This window comes from Accipiter gentilis, chromosome 9 (assembly GCF_929443795.1).
Source record: "Accipiter gentilis chromosome 9, bAccGen1.1, whole genome shotgun sequence".
Taxonomy (NCBI): Eukaryota; Metazoa; Chordata; class Aves; order Accipitriformes; family Accipitridae; genus Astur; species Astur gentilis.
In genome coordinates, this window is record NC_064888.1 from 34,059,207 (window position 1) to 34,081,586 (window position 22,380).

The 22,380-nt window shown below is 44.4% G+C and overlaps 1 protein-coding gene across 17 annotated transcripts in view; it reads left to right on the forward strand.

The window, feature by feature from the left end:
• The window catches only part of TCF7L2 (transcription factor 7 like 2), a 180,468-nt gene that overhangs the window by 142,203 nt on the left and 15,885 nt on the right, over positions 1 to 22,380 (forward strand). For 12 of the 17 annotated variants that reach the window (XM_049811128.1, XM_049811131.1, XM_049811142.1 and 9 more), the window contains 3 exons: positions 11,679 to 11,811; positions 13,907 to 14,009; positions 16,779 to 16,865. In XM_049811128.1, coding sequence (XP_049667085.1) covers positions 11,679 to 11,811; positions 13,907 to 14,009; positions 16,779 to 16,865 — 323 coding nt within the window. The remainder of the gene's footprint in view (positions 1 to 11,678; positions 11,812 to 13,906; positions 14,010 to 16,778; positions 16,866 to 22,380) is intronic. The other 5 variants (XM_049811129.1, XM_049811132.1, XM_049811134.1 and 2 more) reach the window with 1 other exon arrangement.

The following is a 22,380-nucleotide window of genomic DNA, read 5'->3' on the forward strand; positions in this document are numbered from 1 at the left end:
GTGATTGTTGGTAAATGGTGGGGAACTGTCCGTCAGCGGCCCCGGGGCTGGCGGCTGCCGCGGGAAATCGCACGTGTGACAAAGGCGGCCGCTGGAGTGTGGTGGCTGCTGTGAATAGAGGGAGGGAAGGCAATTAGTTGCCGTGTTGTTGGGGCTTTTTACTTGTCAAACTGGAGCCTCGTTGCTTTTGTTAGCGCCGTGTAAAGGGAAATCGCGGGGTTTTGTTTTGGTATTAAGGGCCTTAAAGGTTGCTGGCTGACACTTTGCACGCGAAGGCCAGAGCGGTGCGGGGAGAGGGGGGACGCTGCTCAGGAGGACAGAAAACCCACGGATTTCCCCCCTCCTTGCTCCATCTGCCCCTAAATTTTTATTATTTTTTTTTTTCCCCCCGGGTCCCGGGTGCCAGTTTGCGTCTTGGTTTGGTTTGCCTTTTTTTTTGGTTTTGGGTTTGTTTCGTGCAGCCTCCGCAGATTAAACTGCCACTTAAAAAGCAAACCGGGAACCGCTCAAGGTCTCCCAGTTCCAAACAGGTTTAATTTGTTTCCCTCTATTTATTTAGACCTGTCGTTTCATCCTTTGGGGCCGAGGGGGGCTGAACTCGTTCGCGTGAGTCGCCCAGACGTTGCGCGGGGAAGACAAGTGTTTGCAACTGGTCCTCTTCGGCGCCTCGTCTGCAGCAGCGTCCGTCCCACATGGCGATCGCTCTCCCTGCGCGCAGCATCCGTCACCATTAACAAACTCGCTTAGAAAGTCAGGAGGGGAAGAGCGCGGCCACGGTTTCCTAATTATTCCCCGTTAAAACAGCAGCCTTTCTGGCTTTTGCCCCTGTTGCAGAGTAACTACTTGGCAACTTTAGGGAAAGGGATAAATAAGAGCCGGGAGGTTGACTCTTGGTGAACTCGGATGCTGCGGTTTGCCCTCGGTACCTGGCTCAGATTTGGGAAGCGGGCATCTTGCGACGCTCGCGGGCAAGAGCGAGGCGCAGGGGAGAAGGCTTCACCCTTGCTCAGTTCAGCGATGCTCTCTGGGTACCCCTGTTTATTCTCACTTAGGAGCAGCTTGGGAAAATACAATAGCCAGGGCACCGTAACGTCAGTGATCTTGAAGCTCCTCGTGAGTTGCTTTTACAGTGGGGTCAGTGGTTTACAGAAATATTAAATACTAAAGGAGAAGGGGGTGGGGGGAGACCAGAGCTAATGGTAAAGGTCTGCCAAATGTCACCTCAGTGTCACAATGACAAGAAAATATCTTTTCCTTACAGCTCTCCCCCTAAGAAATTTGTTTTGAGGGATTTGACAATCTTGCAGATAAAGTGACTGCTTGCTACACTTAACTGATCATGCTCCCTCACGGCCGGCCGGCGTTTCTTTGCTGCACTTAGTAATACCTGTGCAACCTGGGTTGTAGTAGCATTGTCATTGATTTCCAAGGTAACTGCTTTTTAGCTCTTCTGAGCAGACATACCTGCGTGGGGGGGGGGGGGGGGGAAGTCTTTTCCCCACTCCCTGGAAGGATGATGGTAAAGTGCTGTATCAGAAAAGACAGGAGGCTTCTCTAAATTTTGATAACCGCAGCCGACAATTTAGAAATAAGACACTTCTCACAGCCAACATGACAGTGGATTTTGAGCATTCAGAAAACACCAGGCCAAAAAACTGGAGACATCTTGATCTTTTAAGACAGCTTTTCCAGTACTTTAAGTGAAGGGGGGGGGGGGGGGGGGAGTGGGGAAAGAAAAAGAGAGAGAAAAAGCTGCAAGGAAAATAATACAAAGCCAGCACAATTGGCATCTAGACAGTAAAGAAAAAAGTTTTGGAGGTTAAGAGAAGGAAAGACAAAGCTGTTATGTACCCGAGGGATGCAATTTTAGTGGGAATGGAAGATTTGAGTGGTAAAGGAGGAGCGCTTGCCTCTGGGTTCTCTCTCTTCCAGCAGTTCAGCTGCTGGCATCTCAATTTGAATTGCTGGGTGAGTAGCACTTTCTGTGTGCGCGCTTTCCGTCTTGACCGTTGAACTTCTGATGTGACTTCTCTCCCTCTCCCCCCTCTCTCCCTCTCCTTTTCTTTCCTCCTGTGTGGAATCAAAAAAAAAAGGGGGGGGGGGGTGTTGAGAAATCAAGCAGGCATCTCCAGCTGTGACCTTTGTTAGCGACGTTGTTTTTATTTATTTATTTTATGGTAATCATCTTTTTTAGTAAAGGGAAGCGCGACTTTTCGATGACACTTTAATTTTACAGCGGTGGCGAGGAGCCAGCGGCAGAGCGCCGTTTTGTCGCGACACAATGGTGCAGCGGGGCAGAGTTGTTGCACTCCTCCTCTTCGCCCTTCCCTCCGCCTGATTTTGGGGTTTGGTTTACAGAAAGTGGTGGCGGTGGGGGGAGAAATTTTTTCCTCGTGCATCCAGGGTGGGATCGGGGTTTGTCGCAAGGGGGGGTGTGTGTGTGTGTGTGTGTGTGTGTTTCAGAGCCTGGTGTACAGCAGGTTTCAGGGGCTGATTTCTGGATGCTGAACAATGGTTACCAGCGAGGGAGAAGTATGTGTGCGTGTATTAGCTGTGCGTTACATCCGCAGTCATACATTCACACAGTGACCATGACATCACTAGCTTTTCTTTTCTTTTTCTCCTTTGGGGCGGAGGGGGCCACTTCAAAGCTTTCTTCAGTTCAGTACGATATTTCCTTAACTCTGAAACCATGAAGGTAAAAATGTTTGGGTTGTTTTTTGGGGTTTTGTTTTTGTTTTTTTTTTTTAAGGAGAAAAAGTTGGTTTGTAGGAGGGCACATACGTTACAGTTAAGGGGGTTTGGAGGTGGAATGGTTTAACTCTTGTCATACACAAAACGAGTTTTATTTTTTTTAATTATTAAAATAGTATGTAGTCGTTTTTAATTGGGTGCTTTTGATCCTGTGTTTGGTTGACACTCAGTTAAATTTTCTGAATTCTTCAGAAAGCTCAGCTGTAATGTGAAAGCTGAAAATTTTAGAGACACTACATAAAAATGATTTCACCCAGTGATAAAAGAATATGAAAAATAAAACTGAATGTTGATAAATATGAGGTAGTGTGTTTCGACACAGTGGTTCTGTGTTCGTTGTCAGAAGTCCATGAGACTTTTTTTCTCCTATTAATATGTATTACAGAAAGTAAACCTACCACTCAGCCAATTCTGTACATTGCCCGTAATTGTACACAGAAAATAGAAATGTATTTAACAATTTTAGAAAGCATCGCGTTTTCAACAGTGGTGTTGTGGGAGTCTTGAGTTTTCTGCTGTTTTCTTTTCTAACTCTGCCAAGCTTGCTTACAGAGTCACTCGATCCAGCAGGAGGATTTCTATCACTTCAGTACTCTCTGGTACCTTTGCCTGAGTAGCTTAGTTGATTTATTTGCCTTTTCTGGTATAAACCAAGGGATAAAATTCTGTAGAATTCACCTAAAATGAATTAATCTAGAAGGACAGTTATTTAGATGTTTCTTCTTTCACTGCATGCTGTTGCATATGTGGGTTTTACATGGCTGGTGATGAGATCTTGTAAGCGTTTTGCCTTTCGAGGAATTCTTTTTATGGGGACTTGGGGCAAAAGGCCTGACAGCACTGTATAAATGTGCCTGTTTCTTTTCTTCCAAAATATTTGCAAGGTGTTTCAGTTCTGATGTGCATTTAACTTCACATTTTTGGGGAAACTTTGTTGAATTTATTCAAGAAGTAATTCATCTGGACTTACTCTAATTTCATCGCTCAGTTGTTTTGTGGCGGCGTGTAATGTTTTTATCACATTAAAAAAATGAAAACGTTTTCTAGAGCTTTGTTATTTGTTAAGCTATTTATCTGCTCCATGTATTGTGTATCGGTGTTGAGAACAGTCCGCTATAATTTGTGAATACTGCATTTTAAAAAGCTGTACTGAAAACTGGGCATCGTATCTTAAGACATGTATATGTATGTTAGTTTTTTTAATAATGCTGTTATTACTGAGATTGCCGAGTATAAGTGGGTATAGGCATGCATGCTAATTTTTTTTTCATTTCTTGCAGTTTTTTAACAGCCTCACATTCAAGTTCTTACTGTACACAGAAGTCACAGATACCCTAACAAAATCAGTGGAGCTGTTTCTCCTACAGTAGATATCTGCCTAGTGCTGAAATAAGCGATTTGTATGCAAGAATTAAAGCTGTTTATAATGTGGCATTTTAGAGAATGCTAGGCAGTAAGTAAAATTGCATTACTAGGTATTCATACAAAGCTCATAACAGATAAGGTCTATGAGGGCAATTATAAGCACCCTTTTGCTTATATTCAGATCTCCCTTCTTCCCATCTTTTCTGAATTTTTGTGCTTGCATTATGGCTCTGTATCTCTCCCCTCTCTACCCCCTTCGTGTTCAGGACCGTTTCCTGAAGACCTGCTTAGGTTTCACCAGTCTCTTTGCTTGGTGGCTGTGTATCCAGCACACCTTGTACTGGTACTGCTTGAGAAAACAGTGTTTTTCAGTTTTAGTCTAATGTATGCCAAGTCTTTCTGCTTTTTGCCTTGTTAGACATGAGCGAAGGCTTGCCTGCTCTACAGAGATAATATCTGTCTAGTAATTAAACTAAAGTATGCGAAGAAAGCACAGAGTGTTTGTCAGGTTGGGGGAGAAACCGTGCCTCTCCTTTTGTAATGGAAGAAGTAGATCTGGGCACCTCGATGCCTGGAACTTGAAGAGGCTGAGCACTACCCTGTCCTCCTCGTATGGGGAAATCCACCTGTTGATCAAATCTCCTCTAATTTTGAGATACAGCGTAAGGCTTGGCTGGGTGCGCGCAGGCCACACAGTTTCTGGGCTATAGGCTGGGGGAACTCTGGTGTCCCAGTTTGTACGCCAAGAGCGGGCAGAGCGGGTGCAGCAGAGTGCTTCCTCTTTATCAATAAAGCATTAAGAGAATGAGTGAGGTAAAATCTAACTGGCGTAACTGTAATTTCAAGTGTTGCTGAAGGATCTCAAAATATACAGCTGTGTAGCAGGTGCTTGTCTGGGTCTGACCTGGCATTAGAGTAACACCACATGGTCCAAGAATGCAGCACTTAACTTGTATTTAAAACCCCAAGTTTCTTTTTTTTTAACTTAAAAAAACAACACCCACCCCCCTTCCCCCGAATACCATAGCAGTAGGATTACAGTCCACAGCAGCTTTGAAAGCAAAGTGTGAGCACACTTAATAATAATGTTTTACTACGAGTGTTTTTAATTCTCCTGCATAAGAACTAACAGGCAGTAATTAGATAGCTAAACCCCGGTTCTTTCCCTTTTACGCTAGAGGATTTGGCATATGCTAATTGTCACCAGATCATTTCACATAATTGCCTTTTGGCGAAATTAAGTGGAAATTTCCTGAACATCTTAAATCCTCGCTTCCCCGCCCCCTCCCCTCCGTACCTTCACTCCCTTGCAGGAAGGATGCCGAAAATGTCAAGCACAGTGCCTTAGTGCTCCTGTATGCAGGATAGTTAAAGGGGGGGAAAAAAAAAGAAAACGATTCTTTTCTTGAATGAATTGCTGGACACTTAAAGCCAGGAAGCTGATTTTGTTGTTTTGTCTGAGAGATTGCTAATAGAGCACGGGTTGTTTGGGTTTTTTTTTCTTGGAAAGCTGGCAGTTCTTGCAGGAGCAGGTAGGCACTCACTGGCCTGGGCAGTGGTCAGAGAGGAAGGGGGAAGAAGCAGAAGGATGCAAAAGTGTCCCGTTCCACACACCCCCCCCCTTTTTTTTAATATATTTATTAAAGGGTGGGCAGTGGGGGGTTGGTTCTTTTTGTGTGAAGCTCTGTCTAGGGGGGGTATTGTCCCAGCACATGGTTGTCAGTGCTCCTGTCATCATTTGTGTGAAAGAAGAAAATGAGCCTTTTTTTAGCAGGGCGAGTTGTGATTATCAATGGAGGCCTTGTCTCCTGCTACAATGGGTAGTTAGCTTAGGGCAGGACCTTCGGCAGAAATCAGCTACATTAAACTGTGAAAGGGCTCAGGCCACTGTATCAGCCATAATGGAGCAAGGGGAAGTAGTTTTCAGGAGAAAATGCTTAGTCAGGTGTGAAAGCATCCTTAAAAAGAATAAACTGTGACTCCACTAGCTAAACAGCTGGGTAAAATGAAATCTTCAACTTTTTCAGGAAATGCTTCATCACTGGCATTGAATTTTTATGCTTGGGAAGGGGATGAGGACCAAGTTACATAAAGCTAATGGGTTTGGTTGGCTTTAGCTTTTCAGTTCACCTGAATGGTTTGCAGTTTCCTTGTTGAAGTTTGGGGGGCCACCTGCAGCGGCTGCTGATGTGGGTGATCCCCAGGGCTGGAGTGGTGCTTACTGATGGGTGCTCTGCTTTGGGTGTTGGTGACCTGGCTGGAAATGGAAGAATATTCCAATATTTGCAGCAATATGTTGGGATTTGCCTTTTCTTGCAACTTAGTTTTCTGATTTGGGGAGTGGTGGTGTCATTCCTAGGCAGAACCAAGGAGAGATCAACCTTTAGAAAAAAAGAAACTCCCCTCTTATGAGCATCTTCGGAGCTGCAGAGCAGCTCAGGAACATCTGTTAGCTTTTCACTGGCCATAGTCAGCATAACTGCAATAGCACCATCTGGAAAATACAGGGAGACAAGTTATAAACCTATTTTTTAAATGTGAACTGATATTGAATGGTACCCTTTGCTAAGCCCAGGGAGCAACTCCAGGAGGGCCTGCTAATTCAAGACCTTCTGCATCCACCCTGGAGGAGGGGAAAAAGCTGACAAACCCTCTTCTGTGCTGCTTTTGTTTTATTGTATTAAGCTCATAAAGGCACTTTCAGGGCCCATCTTTCTTCAGTAGAAAGGGAAAGCAATGGGGAAACGGGGAAGAGGAGGACATGGCAAAGAAGACAGGCGGAGCTCTAGCTCCATTTGTTTTCAGCGTCTATTGATTAATAGGTTTTAAGGTGAATGGCATCCTCTCATTCCTCCTCCCATTACTCGTAGCCGAGGGAGGGGAGGGGGCTCTGGGGGTCCGGGGTGCAAGTGCCTGATCAGTCTCTCCCTTGCCACACTCCCAGTTGCAGGCGGTCGGGGGGTGCCCGGTGGACAGCACCCCATCCCTGCGTCCCAAGCAGGATTTGAGGCTTTAAGCACACTTCAGAGGTCGCCTCGGGTCGCGGAAGGGGGGTCCCTTCCCTGGCTGCGGCTGCGGGAGCTGTGCCGGTGGCAGCCAGAGCTTTGGGCTGTGCTGGGGCAGGAGCATCCTCCCTGCCCTGCCCTTGGCTGCTTGGCCGGGAACGTGGCAGAGCCCAGTTTGCCGCCGGCCACTCGTCTTGAGGCCGAAGGGTTTGGCTGCTTCGCTGCTGCAATGTCATGGTGGCTTGTTTTCAGCCTGGGTGGCTTTTTCTTGCAGACCTGCTTTTACTAACACCACGTTATCCTGGCGAGGACAAATACTCCGACCTCTCTGGCATGTTTTTCTCTGACTTTGAGTTGATACCATGTTTTTATTACCAAAGCCAAACAAGCTATGAATTTGCAAACAGAAATTGCAGTAACAAACTCTTCCTATTTAAAGGTTGGTTCCTCTTTGTGTGCTCAACAATACAATGTTTCATCTCGTGCAAGTCTTACATTGCTTTCAGAGACTTAGGAACTATTGATTTATACAGCGTGTATTAACTTCTTCAATAAATGGGGAGTATTCATCAGTGGGGTGTATTAAATTGGGCTGTATAGGCATAGAAGCATCTTTCATCCTGTTAATGAAATGTCCTTACCGCGCAACAAAGACTAATACACAGCAATTTATACACACAATCCCCTGCAGTTTAAATCTGAAGTTCAGATATTTTTTGTTGTTGTTCCCTGAAGGCACCTAGCAGAACTTAGGCTAAATGGATCTCAGTATCCGTCTCCAACATATATCAGTCCGAAATTTTTTCTGGGTTGAGTTTTGGGGTTTTTTTGTTGGTTTGTTGTTTTATTTTAATTCCAAAGCTCCATTATTGTTTAAAGTCATCTGTGTTTAAGCACTTCCAGAAGCATTTCAAATTCATATAGAGAGATTTAGTAGTTGAGTCTCTATGGGGACAATTTCCTCTGGTTTGCTTCAGGCGGGGGTTATCAAGAAAAGCAAACTTCTGTTGTTTTTTTGCAATTCTTTACCATGCCCTCTAGCCCAGTGTATGAGAGCCCAGCTTTCAGTGGAGAGGAGTGATTTATCAGCAGATGACTTGGTACTTTGTAGATGCTGGGATTTCTCTCTAGAAGTCTCCACTTGTTCCCGTCCTATTACCACATGCCCTGATGCTAATCTGTGCGTACCAGTGCAGCTCCCCTTTCCGTGCCTGACATAGCCATAAATGGAGTTGTTCAAGTTGCCAGAGAAATTCCTGCATCTCACAATGGCTTTTAGTTTAAAACTACCCTTGATAAAGTACTGGCAAATGTATATTGGAGAAGGACCTTTTGCAGGGGGATGGCTAAGGTCATCAAGTAGGTATCTCCTATTGATAGCTTCTGCGGTTTACCTTTCATTGCCAGTGGATGGGGTTAGGACCACATTTGTTACTCAGGCAGAGCTCCCATTGACTTCAAAGGAAGATGCATATGTGGGATTAATCCTGCTCTTTCCTAGCCAGTCCTTTCTTTTTCTCTTTTCCAGGGAAGCTTAGTTAACTTCAGGAATGCTGTTTTTAAAGAGCAGCTTATTTAGCTTATTATGTATGATTAGCTTGGCTTGCAAATTGTGCGTGCTATTCTGAGCGGCGTTACAGTCCCTTCTCCCAGTGTGTGATAAACAGTGCAAAACAGGAGACCAACCCAGCCTGGGGTAGTGATACAGGGGCAGTGGATCATGCTCTCTGTCCCGGAGAACGTATTTTTGAGCATGTAGATGACAGTTCCCCCTTTTGCCCCAGTACATTCCTCCCACACCTCTGCCCCAGCATCGTCAGAGTGGCAAAAATGTATCCTACCCTTACATCCAGTACTGTTATATGAATTGTCTGAGTGCAGGGCAGTCACCCAAGTGAAAATGACTTACCTGGGGAAGTTTGTAGACTAAGGTTCAAATGCTTTGTTGTTGATTTTTTTTTTCTTTTGCTTTTTATTTTTCTCTGAAAGGTGTTAAGTAAAATACATAATAATTTAGCACTCATGCCGTTTTGTGGAGATATTGGCAGGGGGGGTCTTGGTATTTCAAAGCAGTGGGTGGTAGTTTCCCACAGTTTACATGTAACCCCCTATGGTATATCTGGCTTCGGTGATACAGGCATGTAAGTCCAGCTTTCCTCTCTCGTGTTGTTTCTTGTTTGTCGGCTTAAGTCTGACCCTCTAATGTTATTCTGTCACTTACTTATTTTTTTAACTAACCGGTTCTAGTTTCTATGAAAATAAGCTCTCCATGGAAGACAACCCTCAGTGTCTGTCAGGATCTGGGTGAGGGTTTTTTGATGATGTGAAGGTAGAGCTGGGAGAGCACAGAGCTACAGCAACTAACAGCCACACTGTGGGTCACCTAACAGCAAGAGTTCACACAGGTCTTGGCCAGCAAAAATCCCTCTTATTTGGAATGATTGCTTTTTGTGAACCAGATCAAGTGGTCATTTGGCATATAATGCCATGTGTTGTTGAGTAGATGCCTGCTAGTTTGCATGATGATTTGTTATGTGAAGTCCTTGGCAAACCTTTCAGTTACTTTCGGACTGCTTAGGTTGGTTCACTTGGAAGAGAACAGATTTGGGGTTAGAGCATCTCCTTTGGCTTTTTGAATTAAGGGGCTAAATCCCCGTCGCTCCTCTGATGTGAAACCACTGTGGATCTGTGTGGCCAAAAGTTGTCCTTGACTGTACAGCTGGCAGATCTGACCTACAACCCAGCCAACACAACGTGCTGTAATTCATAGCGTTGGCTGTCGCGACCACGCTCTGTCCTGCGTGGTGGCTGCTTGACGTGGGACTCTCCTGTGCCACATGCGTGGTATTAGAGGGGAATCGTTCCATGTAAGGGCTGCAAAAAGAGATAAACACAGTAAAAGTTGTGGGAGGCGTAAGCGCTACTCTTTGGCTTGCTTCTCTTGGGTGCACACTTTTTTTCTGCAGGTTATCAAAAGGGTGAGTCAGATAGCTGCGTATGGCTGAGGCTGGGGCTAGGGGAGCTTCCCAGGGTGAGGGAGGCTGCAAGAGCCGAAGGTGAAGCTTAGCTTGACCGAAGCACGATGGAGGGACTTCTTGTTTATTCGGGGAAGACTGACGTGTCTTTTCCTCCAAGCTCTCGGTCTCTCTTCCCTCTTCCTTCCCCCCAGTTTAGAAACTCCTCCCCAAAGAATAACTGAATTCTTTTCAAAATGCTTTTAACGGAAGCTCGGAGCATTCAAACCGAGATCAGATAATAACTTGTCTAAAGCGGTGCGGCAAGGGCGCCTGTGTTTGGGGTGCTGGGGAGCGAGCGGTGGGGCCGGAGCCGTCCTCCGAGCAGGAGAGCGCTGGCGGACCCTGAACAGCAGCGGCGCTATCGGGGGCCGCCCTGGTATCACTACTTTATTTTAATGTGATTCCTTTTACTTGATGTTAATGCAAGTTGTTCCTTACTTAAAGTAATAAAAGGAAATGAAGACACATTCTAAAATGAAACCTGACTCTAATCCATTCATCATCTAATACCAGCCTCTTTATCTTTGCTGGTACCTAATCTGGTTAAATGTCCCTGTTGTAGGATTTTAGTGAAAATCCTCTATGGGGAATAGGGGTTTTTGCAATTGGATTACTTGCAGTAAATGGTCCAGCAGTTCGCTTGTTTCAGCTTAATTTTTTCTTTGTGATCTTGTAAGGGTAAGTTACAGTTCAGCCTGCCTTTTCCTTTCATTCATTCACTCCTTTTTTTTTTTTTTTTTAATTGTTGTTAAGAAAAAGATAGCCCACCCCCGCCCCCCCCTCCAAGCTAGGAATGTGGGAATGTGTCAGGGAAAACCTCATGATATCTGCGTGATTATTCCCCCCACAAGAGTGTTAATTTCAATGGCTTTATCTTTGTTTTTACTATCATTTATATAGCTGAATATTTTAGTAGCCTAATTCATCCGTATCCAGTTTCCATTTATTAGTGCTCTCTGATGAATTGATAATTAATCACCTCTTCTAAAATATATATATATATGTATATATATTATGCAGGTGATTGCTTGTCAGCTTAATGCTTGCTGATGAAGGGAATACTCTAGCACTACAAAGGCTTTTTATCTGGAGTATTTGCAATGAGCAGTAAAATGCAGAACTGAAAGTGAGGACAGGAAGGGGAAAGGAAAAGACCTGCAGGTCAGTGAGCATTTGGGTCTTGTGCTAATTAAATGGGGGACTCTGTCAGCCCCTCACTAAGGAGTCTGCCTGCATCTTGGAGGTGAAGCACGAGATTATAAAATAAAAAGGAAAAATTTTGAAGAATTGCTGTTGCTCCGTACAGGAGCACGACAGGTCAAAAAGATTAAAGAAACTCAAGAGCAGGGAAAGTGTGTGAGGAGGTTTTAAACAAGAGGGTGGGAAAACTGCAAGGGTGACGCCAAGAAGGGATCTGAAAAAGTCTTGAGGACCATGTTGAAATCCTGGGTACTCGGATTTCTGTAAGTCGTGCCTCGTGCTGCAGTGGGGAGTACCCGGCACTCCTCTAATGCCGTCGACCTTTTTCTCTTGACAGTCTAACAAAGTGCCAGTTGTGCAGCACCCACACCATGTACACCCTCTTACGCCGCTTATCACGTACAGCAATGAGCACTTCACACCGGGAAACCCTCCTCCACACTTACCAGCTGACGTAGATCCCAAAACAGGTAGGTGGGAAATAGTTTGGGTTTTTTGGAGAGTGGGTGGGTGGATCTTTTCCATTTTGTGTATTAGGGGGAAGGAGTGCAGAAGGAAGGATTTCCCATGCTGGAGCACCAAAGGGGGCATGTAAAATGTCAAATGCATGCAAGAACCCAAAGTAGTTTCTTTTTAAGCCAATTAGACTTCAGAAGGAAACCTACTGGGGTGAATTTCCATAAAGCTTCTGCAGGGTGATACCAGAGTTGCATGTGTGGGGTCATTTGCAGGTGTGTTTCTTTGCAAGCATGATACCCCACGTAGTAGTTCGATCGACCAAGTGCTTGGTTTGCATGCACGACCCAGAGAGTTAAACATGTATGTTCTGTGATCTGCACTTACAAAATTGCAGCTGGAATTTTAAAGGTGGTGGGTCATGACCGGTTTCAAAATGCATCTCTTTTAATTCCCCAAATCCCATTGTTTCTGTGTCAGGAGTTCAGCCATTTTTCTCCTATAATGTTGAATTTTCATCCACTCTAACTACTTAGCTCCAGCTCTACGCTTGCAACTCTTTTCCCCAATGTAAGTCTACCCAACTCTCAGTTCAGCCTGAAGGGCAGTCGTCTTGAATATAGAGCACTGTGTAAACCCTGACTAGATTTATTGGTGTTACAGAGTAGAATTTACATGTTATTCTAACTTTTTAAGAGTCCCTGTTTAACCTGAGGGCCCAGAGAAGTCAAACAGTGTCAATCTTCCTTCTTCAGGCTGCATTGAGTTCCTAGTGACAGTGGTTTTGTTTCTGTTAATCCAAATCCCAGCTAGTTAATTGGAAGGTACATCAGAAACTGAATTCATGTCAAAGGAAACGTTCTGTGTTGGCCCTAACGTATGCAGATAATTTATCTAAACTCCAGCCCTTGAATGAGGCTGTGCATTAGCTGGTTTTCACTCCCTACACTTCCAACTGGGGCCCCCTTCTAATTGTGCTTAATGCTAACTTCACATGGCTTAAAAGGAATCCATCTCGCCATCCCTGGGTATTGCAAGTGAATGGCATAGTCAACCTCTCATTTAAATAATGGTAGTACAGGGAATAGCTTTTAAATGGTTATCGTAAAACATATGATTAACGTCTGTAGACTGTTTACTTTTCTTCTGTGAACATTCTTTCAAGTGTGCAAATAGCTCGCCGGATGGTTAAAGCCCAGTTAATCTGTTTGGGTTTTGTAATGGAGAAAAAGCAATGTCTGCATGAAAATGTCACACAAGAAGATTTAATTTAGAGATTAAAAGCTTCCCAAGTGACTTAAAAAAATAGTTTTTAGCCATGAATACAGTACCCCTTCCTTTTAATGCTCTCTGTTTTAATTTTGCTTCTGCTGTGTAATTGTGCTCTGGCTTGTTAATTGAAAGACCCAGTCTTGTAACCCTTACTCTTCTGAGTAATTCTTACTTGCTCTCAAGGTAAGGAGCATTAAGATTTAAGGCTTGTGTCTGGAGCTGGTTTCTGCTCTCCGAGTAGGAACTGCACCGGTTTCAGAGAGGATGGATGGGCTCTCTGTCCTCCCCTGCACACCTTCAGCATCTGCCCCCGGTTTTACCAAGCATTTCCAGGGGCTCTCACCTCCACTCCTAGCTTTTGGGAAAGGTTTCCGAGGTTTGCTCAAAAGCAAACATCATTAGCAATTATAATGACTTTGTAACTCAGTTTGGAGGTTACTTTGGAATAACGCCATGCTGTACCCAGTCAACGTATAGGTTGGGTCTGTGCTCTTTGGTGACTTTGAGACTAAAATAACCATGAAGTTGATAGAGGGACCATCTTTCTATTTAGCGTTTAAGATGGCACCTACACAGTGTCACAACAAAACTATAGCTGAGACTCCTAAATTCTCATCATAAATAACAAAATAATTATCTGTGGTTGGACTGCTAGATGCCAAGAGGCTCACTTTATAAAATAAGACTACGAAACAGCCTTTGGAAACCCAAAGTGAAGCCACGAGTATTGTCATAGAAATGGATTGATAGCAATTTAGAAACTTAAGTGCTTTTTCCTCATATTTTATTTATTTCCATGTCTCAACACTAATGCTGCTTTATGTTCCTCTTCCATAGGAATTCCAAGGCCTCCACATCCTCCAGATATATCTCCTTATTATCCGTTATCACCGGGCACTGTAGGACAAATCCCCCATCCGCTAGGATGGTTAGTACCACAGTAAGGAGTTCCATTTTTTTAATTTCCTTTTTCTTTTTTGATGTGTAAAATTTATGTTAAAAATCGTGTATTTGTGTGTGTGTGCGGGCATGTGTGTGTGTGTGCATTGAGATAAGTCTGTTTGCCAACTGCCACTTCATTGAGTGGTTACGAATTTACCCACCTCATGAAGATTAATTAAAACTTATGCCAGGTCATGTGGTCTTAAGCAAACATGAGCAGTTGGACACAGCTTTGCATGTCATCTCAACCAGCTGATGGCTCGTGGAGCATGAATTTTTAAACCAATCTGCAGAAACGTCCTTTTCTCGTTAATGCCCTTACACTGCACCACGTGGGTTTTTCTCAGATTCGGTTTTCTGTGGGCTCAGGGTGGTTCTCATGGACTCTTTTTTTTACCAGGGCCATCCTCACTCTAAATGTCCAATTTTAAGTTTCATTGGCCTTCCCCATTGAAACCCTTTTCGTTTTCCTTGCGAAACAGTAGAGCTTTACATCAGCCAGTGAGCAGCATTCCTGGTCGAGACGTGGCTGGGTAGTTGGCATCTGAGGAATGGAATTTTCTTGCAAACAAGAAAGAGGAATTAGTTTACTCTAAAACTGGCTGAGAGAAGAGCCGTGGAAAGTTAGTTTGGGGTTTTGTTTTCTTTTCAGCTTCTCGTATCCCACTTGCAGAGCTTTGTTGGGTATGAGGTTCCCTCCAGTAATTGAGTCCTTATTCTTTTTTTTTTTTCTCATGTTGCCATCTCTGCAATAGGTTTGTAATGCATTTAAGCAGTGCTTAGGCCTTTTGTGCAGTATATTTGATTTAAATACTTACACGTTTGTATTGCTGGATACAGCCATCCTCTGCATTACGAATCAAGACTATTACCCTATTTTTCTCACGTAACAGGCCTCATCGGTTTGGGGGAGATCATATTTCTTTAGAAATGAATTGCCCAAAGCTAGAAATAGTTTGTTCCTGCTCGAGGTTGTTTGGCCAGCTGTGCTAAAATACCTCCTCACAAGTTTGCCCTTCCTAAGGAAGTGGAGTTCACACCCCCGAGGAGAGCAGGGCAGAGCAGGGGGTCCCCACACACCCCCAGGTCTCGGGCAAGGAGAGGGCTTGGCGTCAAAGGCTTTGGGGGCCTTTCTCAAGCACAGAAGTAGGGATGCAGGAGAGCTGGAGCTCAGACCTCGGCCACAGCAGCCTGCCACTGGCCACTTTGCAGGCTGCCCTTCCTCGCAGGGTGGTCGTGCAACTTGGTTGGGTAGAGGCTCTCCCACCCTGAAGGTGAAGCACATCCATCAGCTCTGCAGAAGGCTGTTTTTCCAGAAGAGCACAGCATGAGCAGAAGAAACGCCCAGAGCCTTGCTCCCTGAAATCTTAAATTCCTCCTCATTTGTGGTGATTTCCTTTTTACGTAGGACACCCTGAACGCTGGTAGACTGTATGTCAGCTCCTTTTCTTCTTCTTTCTTGCTTGCAGGGCCTAGCTGCAGTACAGCCACCTCATGCTCCTCTTGCAACTGCTTAGCTCAACTTTGCACAGTAACAGCCTCAGCATTTAAAATACATATACTCGGCTAGCGCCAAAAGTCAGTAACATTAAAGACATGAGAGTGCAGGGAAGAAATTCCTCACTGTCGTTGACCTGCGCCTCATTGCTCATATGTGTCTCTCTTACATTTTTATGTGGGCAGACACAGGTTTGTCCTCCTTGAACCTCCTGTCATGGCTGCCAAACCACATGGATGTTGCCATGTGTGGCCAGTTTCATCAGGCAGGTGCTAATGGCCACCTCTGCCACTGGAAGACTCTGTCGTCAGCAGTGGTTTATGACAAGTCAACATCCATGACATGCTTATCCACCCACAGCTCTTACAGCTTCTCCAAGTGGTTTTTGTTGAGGGGTGATACCATCACATTTGCTTTTGCTCTAAGAGAGTAGCATGTCCAACTTTGCAGAAGTAACCCAAGATTTTTATTTCCCTTCTCGTTGGCACTCATGCTTCAACTTCCCAACCCATCTATCCTCAACTGGCCTGGATGTCTCTAGCATAGTACCCCCCCAGAAAGCATCCTGCCCAGTCAGATGATATATTTGAAGGACAGATGAAAAGAACTAGCCAGCACAGACAAACCTCAATCAGAAAAAGTTGTGTGTCTTTCATGAGGATGCTGTTTTGCATGTTGCTGTATTTTTTAATTATTGTAATGAGGTGTGATTGTCTATTGGTTACCCACAATACTTCTTGGGGACTCTCCCCCGGTAACTCTTGTCAACACTTGTTAATCTGACAAAAGGCTACAAATTAAGCTCTGTTAATTTAATGTTTTCTCACCGAGATCTAAATACCGAAAGAGGCCCAAAGCGCAACTGAAGTCCTTTGATTCACTGTACTTTATTTTGGTATAAATTTACATTCATTATTGTTTTCCTTTGGATGTGTAGCCCTCAATTAGTGTGATGGCTCCATTAAAGCAAGCGAGACTTCGCCTTTAATTATTACAACAAAACACCTAGTTTCAGCTTGGGGAGAGGGTCTCTATTGACATAAGCAGAGGTTATAAAATTTAATTAGCCATTCCTATCAGATTTATGGCATTCAAATTGTTCTGTGTTTCTTTCCTTTGATCCTTGCTGTACAATCCCCAAGATTTTTGTTCTGATCAAATGAGAATAAAGCTTACTGTGCAGAGAGAAGTTTTTTGTTGTGGGTTGTTTTTTTTTTTTTGAACCCTTTTTTCTTTCTCTCATTCTCTCTTTCCCTTCTTTTTTGCCAGGCAAGGTCAGCCAGTGTACCCAATCACGACAGGGGGTTTCCGCCACCCTTACCCAACAGCTCTGACTGTCAATGCTTCCATGTCAAGGTGAGTTCAAATGCTGAGGTCCTGAATCGAGAGCAAATGTAACTCCTCCCGCTGCCCTCTCTAGAGGAGGTCATTTCATCTAGGAAGCGTTTTCTGAAAGCACTTCAGTTAAACAGTCCCCCTTAGTTTTTCAGTAGGGCGGAGGAGGAGAGGACAAGGGGTACCTTCCCATTTGAGGAGAAGAGGGTGTCCTAGTGCTGTCGTTGGGCTTTAAGAATTTGGTTTTGAGGGAGAGGTGGAGGAGCGGGAAGTCGTCTTTAAAAGCCAAACTAAATGAAAAAGCTGGGAGAATGTGATGTTGAAAAAGCAAGGAGGAGAAGTCGTGATACCTTTTGCTTTCTCGGTGGCCGTCACCCAGAGCAGCGCTCTGTGTGTGAGAGGGGAGTCTCAGGAGGGAGGAGGGCTCTCCTCAAGCAGAGTTGGGAGGAAGGTTATTGCTCTGTGTTTTCCCCCACCAAAGCTCCAAACACTGATAGTCAACATAAAAGGGCCTGCCTGACCCTCTAAGGCTTTAGAAGTATATATTTCTCCCCCTCCCTACCTCCAATTAATTCCATCTAATTTTCCAGGGGCTGCTAGTTTTATTTACAAACTGGTTGGCAGCACTATGTTTAAGTAATCACTAATTGCTCCTAATGATAGTTTTATTTTCTGTTCATCTGATTTTCAGTCTGGTTAATTAAATCGGTGGAGGTTTAGACTTTCCTGATGGGCTGAAACAGCTAATCCATTTTGATGATGGCACATAATTAAATTAGCATGCATTACATAGCAAGGTTCCACGTCTTTTCCCTGCTCTGTCCCTTCCTCTCCATCTCTGCAGTTTAATATGTGAAGGTTGGTGTATAGAGGATTTAAGGAGGAAAAGGTTGCGGGGAGGGGAGTGGGGGAAACACACCTCATTGAGAAATGGAAACCTGTAGCTAGAGCTTGTGAGTGAATGGGTAGGGAAATAGTGTGTTGTGTGCTTTAGGTAAGTAGAGTAAAAACAGAAAATTAAAATTTGCTCATGTTGTTCCAGCAAATAGAGAAACAATTGCAAAACCAACTTAAAAAAAGTATTTGATAGACCCAGCACGGGGGAGAAAAAAAATCCTGGGCTGGGGAGAGAGCTGCAAATTTAAACAATGGTTCCCTCCCTCCATTTAATTTTTTTTCATATCTGTAAAAGACTTGCAGGCATGGTGTGAGGCAAAGTAGAGCTTGATTTAGTTTAATTGTTATTAGAGAGGCTAGTCATTTGAGGGAGGGGGGAGATGTGGGAGGGGGGAGGCTATATTCCCAAGATAGGCTTTATGAAAGGTATCTAGTTAAAAAGAGTACACAGCAAATTAAATACATTATTGTGGTAATGGGACGACAGAAGTAGAGGTCTATTATACTTATGGCAGTTATAGGAAATGTAGGCTCCTTGCCCTGTTCTAGCACATCCTTTGATATTCATTCCATTCAGCAGCAGGGCCAGGACTTCTCAGAATTAAGTGATGGGTCATTATACTTTAAACACCATGGAGAAGCCTAGATTGGCAATTAAACAGCACTTGCTGACACTCGCTTGTGCCACCCTGTGACCCCCTTTAGATTGAGTTGTTGGAGCTCGGGGCCCTCAGCCTGCTAAATTGGTAGCAGGCACTTCTCCTGACGAGGGCTGGCTCTGAAATCTGCCGGCTTCAAAGGGAGCAAGATCATGTATAAACCATAATGTGGGTGCACCGTGGCTCAAAAAATAAGGCAGGAATAGATGAAATGTTACAAGTGCAAGGGGAAAATGAGAGAATAATGACAAATCTAATGCAACTCAAAGCAGAATTGTTGCACAGAAAAATGCATCCCACTGCTTGTGCATAAAATCAAGGCAGGCAGATGACATCCAGTTAACAGAAGCATGTCAACAGTGAAGTAAAGTGAGAGTGAGTAAGAGAGAAGCCCCTGAGACAGCCAGGAACAAAAAATTAGTTGTCCTTAACAAGTTAAGACTCATCATTATATTCTGGCTTGGAGCCATAAAAGGAGACAGTGGTGTATAATGAGCTGCTTAGAATTTTTAGGGTGTTTATTGCAATTCATGGAATACTTGTCTAGAGAAAAAAATACGGGGGGATGTCTTAGGCGAAGGTGAGGGGTGTGCATATACGCACACAGCCTTTCTTTTTGTCTCTGACATAAGCCCACACGCGCACGCACGCTCAGGCGCACACACAGACTGATGAATAGATTTAAGATGTTTATCCTTTGTTTCAGCCCAGAAACTCCTCTCCTGGTTTCCTATCCATGGGAACACCCTCTGGGCAGACCGTGCTCTGATACGTGGTTCGACGCGTGTTTTCTCATGCCCGCCGTATCAGCTGGAGCACCCGGGCTCAGCCGCGGGACAGCCCTTGCCCTGAGTAGCCAGCGGAGTTGGGAGATGGGGCTGGCGTGCCCGGGGATGCCCACGCTTGCCTGCAGACACGCTTTTCACGGCTGGCCTCCAGGCAGCAGTCCCGCAGGACCCTGGTACAAGCCTTGGGGTCGCTGTGTTGGCTCTGCCCAAACGTTGAAGCCAGGGCAGACCCCAACCTCACCCCTCCATCCACGTTTTTCCAGAACCTTCCTTTAAAAGTAGTTCCTGTCTTTGCCTGCATTCTGGTGTAGACCTTTGGAGCACGTAACGCTTCCCAACCCTGAATATTCCCTAAGCTTAGTAATTACAGTTCATTAGTTAGAGTGTGCTTATGAATAGTTTATAAAAGGTTAATGGGTGACTAATAGTGATTTTCATAAAAGGTTTAGACTATTAAGGTAGTGTCTTCAGGTTGTTTTAACCATTTACAACCCTTTTGTCCGCTTGTAGCATCGCCCCCCTCACTTTGTATGCATGCAACATGCTTATAACATCTCTTGATCCTTCATTACCCCTCTATAATATGCCCTTAATGTAAATTGAGACAGGGTTAACTGACTGATGGGCAAACAGTGGACCCACTATGAAAAAACAACTGCTGTGAGAGGAAATCAGGAAATAATTTAGCAGAATTACACCAGACAAACGCTGCACAGCAGTTAAGTGGTGGCAGTGGAAAATACCTTCTGTAATTGAAATTTCAGGGGAAATTCACTTTTGCTGAATGTAATTACTGAAGTTGGAGTGTAGCCAGGAACTTAAAAGTAACACTCTTCCCTGACTTGTATTGCCATGTGAGTGGATGTCTGCGTGGAAATAAGTAGGCACTCAGACTTTGGGCTGAACCCTCACCCAGCCCACTGAAGTCCATGGGATTGTGAGAGCAACTTTGGGTTCTGGAGCATGTTTTTATACCCCCAAACATAGGAAGGAGTGCGCAAGTCCAATAGGCAGCCTTGTGTCTTGGAGGGAGAGAGATTCAGTGTGAAATAATGAACGGTCATTGGTAATGAACACACAATTTCCTTGGGGAAACTGCCACCCCGAAAATAACTACTGAGATGTAGCTGGCTGTTGATGAAGGCTGCCGTGTCTCTGAAGTTTAGAGCTCAGCGGGTAAAACCTCAGCCCAGCTGAAGTCAGTGGAGGTTTCGCCATCCGCCAGGCTTTCACACAACGTGCGTACGTAGGCTTCTCCTCCGCTGCACCACTTCTCCATCTGGTCACTCTCCAATTTGCAAATACTTGCTCTCTTTCTCCTAAATGGTAATGGGGAAAACATTTTTCTCATAATTAGGGGGGAGAAGTTACATTTTTTGCATATTTTCTTCACCCTCCTTTTTATTTTTTAGCTGGATGTACTTAAATCTTCATCAAAAATAAACAAATAAATAACGCCCTATCTTTTGTTGAATTTGTGTCCTTTGAACATCCTGACCGTGCAACACTCTGCCATGTAGGCAGAGTTCATTTTGCAGTGTGTTTGAATTTTTGACCAGATCCTCATTTGAGAAGCAAGTCTATGACCCAGTTATCATGGCCACATCAAGGGATCCTCTTCAGAAGCTTAACACACCATCTTTTGTCCCCATTACCTCCAGCTGTAATCAGTCTTTTGTGATATTTGGGAGCCCTTCTGCAGTGATGAGTCTAACCTTATTCAGGTCCACTGTCACGCCCCTCTGTCCTTGTGCTACCACTGCACCCAGCTCTTCTTCCTTGCTGGTGTATGCCCACTGCCCTTCCCACTGTGTCCTCATGTCCAACAAGCGCAGCTCTTCCTGCCCGTTCTCTGAAGGTAGGGTTTTTGGCTCCATCTTCATCCTTCATTGTCCCGTTGTCACTGGCTCTCATTCCACTTTGAACCCTAGCTAGCCCCAGCAGCATAGTCCTCTCTTGAACACTGGGTCTTGCCTAGGACAGCCAGTCATTTGATAGAATGTGCGTCAACTTTTTATCACTATGCTTATTTCACTTTCAGTGAGGTCAGGATTTTGCCATGGGTTTTATTTTCACCCATGTTTGTAAGTTAGGGTTTTTTTTAAAAGCTCTTACTGTCAGTTTTTATTGTTTGCATTGTACTATGGCTGAAGGCCCCAGGCACTGTGTGAACTAACTTCAAGCGTGTCCAATCAAAATACGTACACACAAAAATAAAGAGAGGGAGAACAGAAAAAAATGGTACAGAGGCCACAAGTTTGTGTCATGCTGATGGTGAGGCAAGTCTGTGGCAGAAGTGGGACCAGGACGTTGGTCTCCTTGCAGCCTCGCCGATGTCTTCTGTTCTGACCTACCATGCACCAAAGCATTTCCCAGACGTGTGTTTCTCTCCCAGCTGCTTTTGTCAGAGTGGGGAAGGCATTTTGACAATCCACTTGGGAGATTTGTGCCCGTGAGTCTTTAGCAGAACTAGGAATGGCCGTTTTGCTGCCCCTTCTCCTCTGCCCTTGCCATCACACCCTCCTCCTTTACTTCTTTCCATGCCTTTGTTTGAGAGGAGCTGCAATTCTCTACAGTTTGAACAATTTCACATTCTCCCTGTCAGTCCCTGCTCTTCCCACCACTGCCTTCAAAGACAAAATACTTCTGTCTAATGATCCTGAGTACTACCAGCTGATAGACAAAGATCCTCAGAGCTCGTAGTGGACAGTACCTCTTGTTCATGAAAGTACTACTGTGTCATCTTGTGAATGTAGGGAATGTCTAGGCAGCTTGGGGTGGGGGGGAGGGGGCAGTTAAGCTCACTAGTGGAATTTATAAGAGGGGAAAAAAATATCCCATTATATTTCTGATACTTGTATACAGTCTACTTATCCATGGTATATCACCCCATTTTAAATCCTGTTTGATAGAAAAAATCATTGTATACTGATGATAGAAGAAATAATTCTTTATCCCATTGCATGTTCCATATTCTTGGGGTGGTTTTTTTGGACCAAGATGGTTCAAAAGTCTGGGATGAGGGTAGGGATTTGCAATGATAAAAAACCTTGTCGTTTGCCGGATCACTTTAGCTTTGGAATTTTGGGGGAAGTTATTTCTTAGCCAAGATTTTAGGCTAGATCCCATTCACTGGAAACCTGTTGACTTCAGTGGGGATTTTCTAAGGGAAAGGCAGGCAGTCATAGTGTG